The sequence below is a fragment of the Dryobates pubescens genome, chromosome 42 (assembly GCF_014839835.1).
Source record: "Dryobates pubescens isolate bDryPub1 chromosome 42, bDryPub1.pri, whole genome shotgun sequence".
Taxonomy (NCBI): domain Eukaryota; kingdom Metazoa; phylum Chordata; class Aves; order Piciformes; family Picidae; genus Dryobates; species Dryobates pubescens.
The window spans coordinates 1596006-1607550 of NC_071653.1; the positions used below are offsets into that span (position 1 = coordinate 1596006).

At 52.7% G+C, this 11545-nt stretch overlaps 1 protein-coding gene across 1 annotated transcript; it reads left to right on the forward strand.

Annotated features, from left to right (window-relative positions):
- Positions 1–3818: 3818 nt before the first annotated feature.
- On the forward strand, positions 3819–4583 carry LOC128899280 (olfactory receptor 14J1-like; the record flags this gene model as incomplete). Its single annotated transcript, XM_054177662.1, has 1 exon — positions 3819–4583. A coding segment is annotated over one exon (765 nt), but the record flags the coding sequence as incomplete, so codon positions are not given.
- Positions 4584–11545: the final 6962 nt, after the last annotated feature.

Consider the following 11545-nt stretch of genomic DNA (forward strand, 5'->3'; position numbering starts at 1 on the left):
GTGATTCAGCGTGTTTGATCCCCTTCATCAACATCTTCCTCTAATACCACCAAAGACAGCTTGGATTTGGAAGACAAAAACACTGATGCTAAGAAATCATACAGCACAGACTTTGTTTTACAGCCACTCTTAGCAAAAACGGAGCACTTGGAGGCTCGTGGTTATGGCATTTTTATGACCGCATCCCTCCTGTGAGCCCCGATGGCCCTCGCAAGCCCCAGCAGCCCCAACCGAGGCGGCACCGAAGGCTCCGACTGAGTCGGCACCGACCGACGCACCACTGACACCGGCAGCACTGACCGTAGTTGTGGTCCCAGTGGCCCTGGCTGCAGCCCCTATGGCAGCAGCCACAGCAGCGGCCCCAGCAGCCATCCCCATGGACCACACTGCAACAATAAAGGAACTATACTAGATAATATTGGTCATTCATATTGACTTCGGTCTGTATCGCTGACACCCACCCATCCTTGTTCCTTGCCCTTGTGAAAACTTACATGTTATTGTTACATATATATATAGTTTAAAGAAAATTCTTTACCTCTCTACTTCCAAGCTGATTCCAAATTATTTCTTGGTGGATTTGCTACTTCCTTTTCTTTTTCCTCTCTATTGGGAAAGAGGAAGGGAGGAGTGGGGAAAGGATCCTCAGCCTTTCCCCCACCTGAGCTCTTAAGTACCAGTTAAGGCTGAAAGCACACAGAAAGGCACCTCAGGGTTTGAGAGGAACCATTCCAAATGCCCTGGGAGGGAATAAAGGCCAACCACAGTGGAGAAGGCCAAATGAGGCTGGGCTGCAGAAGTAGTGTGTCCACCCAGACACAGAAGTTGTCCTCCCCGAGGACTCAGCACTGCTCTGGTCGCATCTGGATGCTTGGTGGCTGGCTTTGGGAATGTCCACTCTGAAGGAATGGAGAGGAACTGCAGAGACTACAGAGAAGATCTGCCAGGATGGGGGTTGACATCTCTGTGGAGAGGCTGAGGGACCTGGGCTGCTTCAGCCTGCTGAATGGAGGCTCAGGACACTGCCAGAGCAGTGAGCACACGGCTGAAGGGTGGTTTCAGAGAGGGGAGAGAATAAAACCTTCACAAAATTCAGCTTGGAAGGTTCAGAGTGGAGAGGAGGCCAAAGAAATGTCCCTCAAAGGGCAGAGCTGCTATGCATGAGGCCATCCAGAGACGTCAGGAAACGGCAGGGAGAGCTGAGACAGCTCAGGAAAGGGATGGAAATGGCAGAGAGAGAGCTGGGAGGGGAAGCAAGATCTGTGTCAGCAGCCTGAAGGGAAAGAACTGCAGGCATGGGACAGTGTAGGAGAGGCTGCAGTAGAAATGGCCAAGGACTCTGGCAAGGCTGAGAGGTCCAACAGGACCAAGGTCTTTGTCCCCTTGGCTCTGGCACTTGCCTCTGCCACCAAGGCCTGGAAGGAGAAACTTGGCTTTGAGCCTTTGAGGTTCTTCTATTGCAAGGGCAGTGGTCAGGGCTTGGCCTTTCTGCTTCCTAGACCAAAGGCAAGTTTTTCTGCCCTGCACTTTGCCTTTGTCTCCCTGCAATCCTGGCCTCTAACAAGCTGCTCTAACGAGTCCCTGGGGAGCCTTTGTCAGTAACAAGCCTCAGTGAGGCCAATCAGTGCTTCAAGGTACTTTGGAGTTTGCTTCTGACTTGGACTTCTTGAGAGGCTTCTTGGCAGTAGCTTGGCAGAGTCTCCTGGCAGTACCTAAGGATGATGTAATCAGCCCCAAATACTCCATGGGGCTCATTAAATACTGCTGAACCTCTAATTCTTGCCAAGGTTTCTGCAGCTAATTGGAGAGGTTTTTATTGCACAAAGCATCTGATAAAAAGTATTTTTAAAGGTACATTTCATTCCTTTTCAGCAGGAGTTGTCTCTCTGCAAGCAAACCACAGCAAAACCTGACAAGATCCTACCGTGCTCACTGCTCACCCTCACTCCCCACTGCCCCCAGCAGAGCCCAGAGCCACAGGTGAGGGACAGGATCTGCCTTACCAGGGGCTGGGGCTCAGGGCTTGGCCCTTTGGGTCAATGAAACCCCTCCAGGTTTCCTCAGCAGCAGAGCCACCTTGAGCTGCTTGTCCTGACCTGGCAGCACTGCCTCAGTTCTCTGCTCTCACCACAGCCTGGAGATGCTTCAGTGCCTCCAGTGATGCTTCCCTTGCATCCACTTTCTCCTTCTGCTCTAACCAGTCCCTGAGGACCCTTTCCCAGTATGATTCACTGGGACCCATTAAAAGTAGAAGAAACTTCAGAGTTCAACTCTGACTTCAACTTCTGGAGATGTTTCATCAGCTTCTCAGTCTCTGAGGTTCATGGATTTGGCACAAACCCAGCAGAGGGCTCCTTTAAATGCCTTCGGCTGGTCCTGAGCTGCTGAGATGGGCCAGGCTCCTGGGCTGGGAAGCTGCTGGCAAGCAGGCAGTGCTGCAGGAGACAGCTCTGTCCAGGAGCAGCTCCTCTGCACAGCACAGCAGGGCAGAGGACACTGCCTGAGGATCTCAGGGAGATGAGGAAGGCAGAGAGAGCTTTGAGGTGTCCAGGACTGGGAGGGTGACTGAGAGCTCACAGGAGGAGAAATCACTGCAGTCACTGACGCAGTGAGGCTGTGGGTGCAGGACACTGCAGCTGTAGCTCCTGAAGGCATCTCCATCTCAGCTGCTGACGCTCAGCTGAAGGCTCCTGGAGTGTGCACACAGAAGGAGGACCAAAGCCTTTGAGTTCCATCCTGTGAACAGCAGTGAGCAGAGGTGGGTAAGGAGAAGACTTCACCCCCAGCCCCTCTGCCTTTCTCTCTTCCCTTCACTGTCTCTGCAGCACTGCAGGCCTGCTCCCTGTTTCTCCACCTCTAGATGGGTGTGGTGGTTTTAGGCTATGCCTTTAAAATTTAGTTGCAGATTTTGAGGAGAAAAGTAGAACCAAAATAAATAGATCACTCTTGGGTGTGAAAAGGAAAAGAAAAGATTATTCTAAACAAATTCATTGGATAAATATCTGGAATCAGAGGAGCTGTACCATAACAATTCTCTCTCTTCTCTTCTGATCTCAGCTGTTTAGCTTTGCTCAGGATAGATCAACTGCTTTGGCTGGCCTTGGCTAAGTCTAACCCACTGCTTTTTTTCTCTCTCCACTCCTTTGTTCTCTCTTGGAACTGGGGGCTAGGGGTTAGAGGCAGTGGAACAGCTTCCCTGGTCTCTGACCAGGGGGGTTTGTGTCATTTGATAATTGTAAATACCTGTCTCATATTGTCACTCCTGTATGTTTTGTACCTGTTCATTGCATTCCATTGCAGAGTGTAGCTCTTGCTTGTCAATACAGCTTCATTTGCTTCTAACTGAGCTGCTCTGGCAAAGCTAATGCTGGGGGGAAATTTCAACCCACCACAATGGGACTCTTGTTCTCTGGGACTGGGCTGTTGGTCACTTTCTGTTCTGACACCAGAGGAATCTTCATGGCAATTCTGGGTCCCTGCTGCATTTAAAGCTGTGATGAACTCTGCCATGGGTTGGTAGTGATGGGGCTGAGCTGATCCATTCCTCATGCAGCTCTGGGAGGGAGTTTCCAATGAGGCTGAGAGAAATGTGCCCTAACTTGTCACTGCCTTTCCCTCCTTGGACAGGTCTCCATGGCCACAGGCAGCAGATGGCCAACAGCAACTCCACCACCCACTTCCTCCTCCTGCCATTCCCAGGCACAAGGCAGCTGCAGCTCCTGCACTTCTGCCTCTTCCTGGCCATCTACCTGGCTGCCCTGCTGGGCAATGGCCTCATCATCACCACCATAGCCTGGGACCACCACCTCCACACCCCCATGTATTTCTTCCTCCTCAACCTCGCCCTCCTTGACCTGGGTGCCATCTCCACCACTGTGCCCAAATCCATGGACAATTCCCTAAGGGACACCAGGGACATCTCCTATGCAGGATGTGTTGCTCAGGTCTTTCTCTTTGCCTTTTTGCTTACAGCAGAGTTTTCTCTCCTCACCACCATGTCCTATGATCGCTATGTTGCCATCTGCAGACCCCTGCACTATGAGACCCTCCTGGGCAGCAGAGTTTGTCTCCACCTGGCAGTAGCTGCCTGGTGCTCTGGGGCTCTCAATGCTGTGCTGCACACAGCCAGTACATTTTCCCTGCCCCTCTGCCAGGGCATTGCTGTGGACCAGTTCTTCTGTGAAATCCCCCAGATCCTCAAGCTCTCCTGCTCCACATCCTACCTCAGGGAACTTTGGCTTCTTGGGGCCAGTGGCTGTTTATTCTTTGTCTGTTTTGTGTTGATTGTGGTGTCCTATGTGCAGATCTTCAGGGCAGTGCTGAGGATCCCCTCTCAGCAGGGACGCCACAAAGCCTTTGCCACCTGCCTCCCTCACCTGGCTGTGGTCTGCCTGTTTCTCAGCACTGGCCTCTTTGTCTACCTGAAGCCCTCCTCCATCTCCTCCCCATCCCTGGATATAGTGGTGTCAGTTCTGTACTCAGTGGTGCCTCCAGCAGTGAACCCTCTCATCTACAGCCTGAGGAACCAGGAGCTCAAAGCTGCCCTGAGCAAACTGATCACTGGATGCTTTCAGCAGCAATAAACTCTCTGTCTTCTCCTGCAGAGCAGTTCTGATGTCTCTCAGTGCAGGCCCAGCCTGGCTGCTGGAGTTCTGGCTGCTGCTGGGGCTGTTCCCCTTGTGAGAATATTGTTCCCACACAAATGTCTTTCTTCAGACCATTTCTGGTTCAGTGTTGTCCTGTGTGGTGTGACCCAGAGGCTGCAGACATGAGGAGCTGTGCTCCCTGGGTGTTCAACAATAAAGTACCCTGCTTCTCTGTTTTCCTACCTCCTGAGTTACTTGTCTGAGTTCTTTCCTCCAAGGCTTCTGTGGAGCTGCAGGGTAGTGCCTGTGTGCAGAGGTGGAGGGGCAGAGTCCCAGCACAGCAGCAGTGCCAGGGATCCCCAGAGCTTGGGCTGTCCTCAGCTGCTCTTTCTGTCCTTCCACCCCCTCCTGCTGAGCCTCTGTGCTGGGGCAAGGCCTGAGTGCTCTGGCAGCTTGGGCATTGTGCTGCTGTGTGGCAGTGCTGGGACTGCAGTCAGGGACAGGCCAGGGCTGCTTCTGGGCCAGAGCTGTGCTCCAGAGCAGCACTGCCATCAGCACAGGAGGTCTCCTCATGCCTTCATACCGCAACCTCCTTCCATTACAGACTGCACCTACTCGGTGTCCAACTGGATACCCTGACCCCCTCCCAGTATAGACTCAGTCCAAACATGGTTCCTTTAACCCCTCCCAGTGTAGATACGGCCTCATCCCAGTACAAACTGGATCCTACTGTCCTCTAGCACTGCAGCTTAGGTCCCACCCATTTCCAGTCTAAGCTGTGTTATTGTCCCCACACAGTACAATGTTCCTCCTTTTAACACCCCCCTGTACATACCTGGCCACATCCCAGCACAAACTGGATCATCTTTGTCCCTTTCCAGTACTTTCTGCATCCCTTCACATGTTAATTCCATAGTCTCATTCCAACACAGTAGAGACTGAGCCCCCTGCCAGTATAAACCGCATCTCCTAACTGCCTCCCAGTACAGACTATGCCCTGTCCAAGTACAAACAGGTGCCCAATCCCATCCCAGTACAGTCCACGACCTGTCCCTTAAACTGGATCCAATGGCATCACCCAGTACAGACTGGGGCCCATCCCAGTCCAAACTGCATCTCCTGATGTCCTCCCAGTACAGACAGGGTCTCATCCCACAGTAAAGTTGAAGCCCTGGCCCCCTCCCAGTTCCAGCTGCTTTCCTCCCAGTGCAAACCAGAGAACAGGACTCCTTCTAGTACTGACTGTGCCTGCTCCCAGGAATAGAGGTACCACCTGAACCCCTCCCAGGACCAGACTGGGACCCCTCCCAGTACAAACTCTATCCCTTCGCCCCCTCCCTGGACCAGACTGGGCCCCATGCCAGTACAACCTGAGTCCCCTGGCCACATCCCAGTACAGTCTGGGACTCATCCCAGTACATACTGGGTTCCTTTAAACCCTCCCACCACAGGCTGGTCCCTGTCACAGTCACAACTCCATGCCCTAATCACAGCAGAGTCCAGACTGGGCCATCTCCCATTTCAAAACAGGTCCCATTAACATCTCCAAGTACAGCCCAGGCCTTGTCCCAGTACAAACTGATTCCACTCATCCCATCCTGTGCTGTTTGATATTTTTATCACTGCTATAGACAGAGGGATGGATACATCATAAGCAAGTGTGCAGATGGCACCAAGCTGAGTGGTGCTATTGAGATGCCAGAGGGACAGGATGGCATCCAGAGGGCCCTGCACAGGCTGGAGAGGTGGTGCCCAGGTGACCCTCATGAGGTTCAACAAGAGCAAGAGCAGGGTCCTGCAGCTGGGCTGGAACAATCCTCACTAGCAATACAGGCTGGGGGAGGAGGTGATAGAAAGCAGCCCTGAGGAGAAGGGCTTGGGGGTGCTGGTGGGGAAGATGTTGGCCAGGAGCAGGCAGTGTGAGCTTGCAGCACAGAAGGCCAAGGGCAGCCTGGGCTGCATCCAAAGCAGCATGGCCAGAGATGGAGAGAGAGGATCCTGCCACTTTATGATGCTCTGGTGAGACCTCCCCTGGAGTACTGCATCCAGCTCTGAAGTCTCAATGCAGGAAGGACATGGAGCTGATGGAGCAGGTGCAGGGGATGGCCACAAAAATTATCAGGGGCTTGGAGCAGTTCTGTTATGAGGACAGGCTGAGGGAGCTGGGGTTGATCAGCCTGGAGAAGAGAAGGCTCTGTGGAGACATAATAGCAGCCTTCCAGTGCCTGAAGGGTACTGGATGGAGAGACGCTGTTTGCAAAGGCCTGCAGGCACAGGACCAGAGGCAATGGCTTCAAACTAGAGCAGAGCAGATTGAGATTGTGTTATAAATGCAGCAGTGGTTTGTGATTTGTGTTACAGAAGGCAGTATTCAGGGTGGGTAGTGGCAGTTGGATTGTTTTGAGAACAGAGGGTAAATGTTCAGATTGTTTTGGTTTCAGACAGGAACCTCATGCCAACTTTCTCAGGAGCCATGGGATGTTTACCTCTGATAAGTCCTGTGCTGCAGCTGTACTTGTGTGAGAAGATGTGGTTCTGCAAAGAGCACAGTTGAAAGACCTCCCCTGCCTCATCTGCGACCCCTACCACAAGGAAGACGCACGCTCAAGAAGCCCAAGAAGTTGCTAGAGCTCATGATCATATCCCTGCCTGCTATTAAGCACAAGCATGCAGATGGAGATGGTGCAGCTATAGGAAGAAAAGTTAGGATTTGTAAATGTGGTGGGTTTAGAGGCAGACCCCCTCCCCACAACAACCATCCTCTGCTACCAAGAATGTGCTGGGTTGAGGCAGCCCCCTCTCTCCCCACCACGGGCAGGAATAAAATACTCAGACAAACGGATTGCAAAAGTGATGAAAGTTTAAATAGAAAGCAGTGAATGTTGCAGAAAACCCAAAGCGCAGTGACAAAGAAAGATCCCAAAGCAAACCCAGAGGCATCCCATCCCCACCTGAGGGTACACCCGAGACCCTCAGGGCTCCTTCTTCCCCCTCCCTCTGCTGGGCTAGTCTCAGCTGGCCAGGCCTGAGACTGCCCATCCCCCCATGGCCTTGGGCCTAGCCAGGCCCAAAGCCAGCAGACATCTCCCCCAGTTACCGGCTGGTGGAGGAGGAAGAAAAGAGAAAGTGCTAGACCCCGCACTGGATCTTATAGTGGTGCAAAGAATTATGGTAGGAAATACACAATTTCCTGTGTCCATCCCTCTGGGCTGGACTTCTGGACACAGGAAGCTAACTCACCAGGGGGGCACCCAGCTCAAACTACAACAGTAAGGTGTTTTTTGGCAGAGACTGGAGGTGTCTGTGGGGGGAAGTCTCTGCGGCCCCATGCTCAGTTTCTCTCCTTTTTTTCCCTGCTGCTTGCTTGCTTCTGTTTTAATAAAACAACTCTCACAGGAAACTTGGACATTTTCTTGTGCTGCCCTTTTATAACAGTTTTGGTGCATTGGCTGGGAAAGTTCACTCAACCTTCTGTTCTCCTAACTCCCAATGTAGAGGGCCCCCACCATTTGGTGGCTTCATTGGTGATTGGAGACATCAGGAGGCAGAGCTTTCTGAACTCAAATACCAGCAAGCAAGCGAATTTTTTCTTTTTCACCTTCCTTTTTCCCCCTTTTTTCCTTTTCCTTCTTTTTTCTCTTTGTGTCCTACTCCAGTTGGCAGTGTTACCCCTGTGAGGTCCTATGCATAGCACCCAGGCTGTTCGGTGAGTTTTGCCTGGGTAGGGGTCCTGGATAAGGGATCCCAGAATTTCACTGTGGGTGGGGATTCCAGGATTCTGGGTGGTAGTCAGGTGGTTTCCACAGCCCTGGAGAATTCAGGCTGTGAGGGGCAGCGTCGTTTCTACAGTCTAGGGGCTGTGGAGACCGGTCGTCCGTAGGGATCGGGCGACCAGTGCTGTGTCCCGGTGTCCGGCGTCCCGGTGGTGAGGGACCCGGCTCAGGAGTTTTTGGTATCCTGAGGTGCAGTCTCTAGAGGGGCCTGGGCCATGGGGGCCCGCGTCGCGGTGGCGTTCGCAGGCTTGGTGTCCCAGTTTCCAGTGTCCCGGCAGTGGGGACCTGGTTTGGGAGTTTTTAGCATCCTGCGGTCGGTTCCTTGTGGGGCTTGAACTGTGGGGCCCGTGGCGCGGTTACGCTCACAGGTTTGACATCCTGGTTTCCAGGGGCACCTCGGTTTGAGGGACCTGGTTCAGGAGGGTTTTTCCCTGTGGTTTCAGGCTTCCACAAGAGGGCAGGAGGGGACCTGGGCTGTGGCGGGTGAGGTTTTTCCCTGCGGTTTGACTTTGCAAGGGATCGGCACAGTGAGGGGGGTCGGTCATTCGCAGGGAGCGGGACCGGCGCTGCCAAAGAATGTAGCATTTGTGTTGTGGTTCCCAGGAGATACTGGTGGGTTAGCATCTAGTGGCTCGGAGCCGGCGCTTCCAACTGCTGCCGCTCGGAGCTGGCGCTCTCACTCCTGTGACTCAGAGCCGGCGCTTCACTGCCGCATCTCGGAGCCGGTGCTTCACTGCTGCGGCTCGGGTTCGATCCCCGGTCAGTGATTAGTGATCAGGACAATGGGACAAAAGAAAAGCAAGGCACCAGAACTCCCTCCCATTCCCCCAGAGAGCGTGTTAGGGGTCATGTTACAGTATGGGGATGATGACGAGTTGAGAAAGGGAAAATCAAAGGCAAAAATGGTTTACTACTGCATGAAAGTATGGCCAAAAAAGCCACAAAGACCTTATGTGTTTTGGCTCATACTTGGATCTTTGGATGATTGGATTTGCCAAGCTTTGAACCACCATGTGAATTCTAAACAGTGTTTTAGTAAGGAAGAAGCTGAATATGCTGCTGCCTGGATTAGGGCTTCACACCCTGCCCCTGTTCCCATATTTACATTAACAACTGAGGATAAGGACAAGGAGAAATGGGAACCTTGGGATAACTCCCCACCACCTTACCAGAACCTGAACAGGGGTCCCCTGTAACCGACAGCCCCGCTTCCTGCTCATTCACCACCTCCAAGAAGCAGGGTTAGGACTGACCAAGAAGAAGGTAATATAGGTTTACATCCACTTAGGGAAGTGCCTATGGGGGGGCATCAGGGAGGAATAGGATTTGTCACTGTCCCTCTTAATGCATCAGATGTCTGCAGTTTCAAGAAAGAGATGGGTACCTTGTTAGATGACCCCTGAGGTGTAGCTGAGAGGCTGGACCAATTTTTGGGTCCCAATATATATACCTGGAAAGAGATGCAGTCTATTTTGAGTATTCTATTCACTGCAGAGGAAAGAAACATGATCAGACAGGCTGGCATGAGAATATGGGAGAGGCAGAATCAGGGGGGGACACCAGGAGACCAGAAATGGCCTAATCAAGATCCTCAGTGCGACCATCAACAGCTTCTAGGGAGACAGAATATGGGAGACCTGAGAATAGAATAGAATAGAATAGAATAGAATAGAATAGAATAGAATAGAATAGAATAGAATAGAATAGAATAGAATAGAATTGAATTAACCAGGTTGGAAGAGATCTTCGAGATCATCATGTACAACCTATCATCCGACACCACCTAATCAACTAAACCATACAACCAAGCATCCTGTCAAGCCTCGCCCTGAACACCCCCAGCGATGGTGACCCCACCACCTCCTCAGGCAGCCCATTCCAGTGGGCAATCACTCTCTCTGTGTAAAACTTCCTCCTAACCTCCAGCCTAAACCTCCCCTGACACAGCCTGAAACTGTGTCCTCTTGTTCTGGTACTGGTTGCCTGGGAGAAGAGACCAACCTCCACCTCACTACAACCCCCCTTCAGGTAGTTGTAGAGAGCAATAAGGTCACCCCTGAGTCTCCTCCTCTCCTGACTAAGCAACCCCAGCTCCCTCAATCCCTCCTCATAGGGCTTGTGCTCCAAGCCCCTCACCAACCTTGTTGCCCTTCTCTGGACACGCTCCAGCAAGTCAACATCCTTCCTGAACTGAGGGGCCCAGAACTGGACACAGTACTCAAGGTGCGGCCTAACCAGTGCAGTGGCCAGGGGCAGAATGACCTCCCTGCTCCTGCTGGCCACACTGTTCCTGATGCAGGCCAGGATGCCACTGGCCCTCCTGGCTGCCTGGGTGCACTGCAGGCTCATGTTCAGTCTACCATCAACCAGCACCCCCAGGTCTCTCTCAGCCTGACTGCTCTCTAGCCACTCTGACCCCAGCTTGTAACTCTGCATGGGGTTGTTGTGGCCAATGTGCAGAACCTGGCACTTGGATGTGTTAAATCTCATGCCGTTGGACTCTGCCCATCTGCCCAGCCTGTCGAGGTCCCTCTGCAGAGCCTCTCTATCCTCCAGCAGATCAACTCCTGCCCCCAGCTTGGTATCATCAGCAAATTTACTGATGATGGACTCGATGCCCTCATCCAGATCATCAATAAAGATGTTAAAGAGCATGGGGCCCAGCACTGATCCCTGGGGCACACCACTGGTGACTGGCTGCCAGCTGGATGTGGCACCATTCACCACCACTCTCTGGGCTCAGCCCTCCAGCCAGTTCCTAACCCATCGCAGTGTGTTCCCATCCAAGCCATGGGCTGACAGCTTGGCCAGGAGTTTGCTGTGGGGGACGGTGTCAAAGGCCTTGCTGAGGTCCAGGTAGACTACATCCACAGCCTGCCCTGCATCCACCAGGCAGATCACCTGATCATAGAAGGAGATCAGGTTGGTCAGGCAGGACCTGCCCTTCCTAAACCCATGCTGGCTGGACCTGATCCCTTGGCCATTCTCCAAGTTTTGTGTGACTGCACTCAAGATGACCTGTTCCATAATCTTGCCTGGCACTGAGGTCAGGCTGACAGGTCTATAATTCCCTGGCTCATCCAACCGGCCCTTCTTGTGGATGGGCACCACATTGGCCAGCTTCCAGTCCTCTGGGATGTCTCCAGTGAGCCAGGACTGCTGAAAAATGATGGCGAGCGGCTTGGC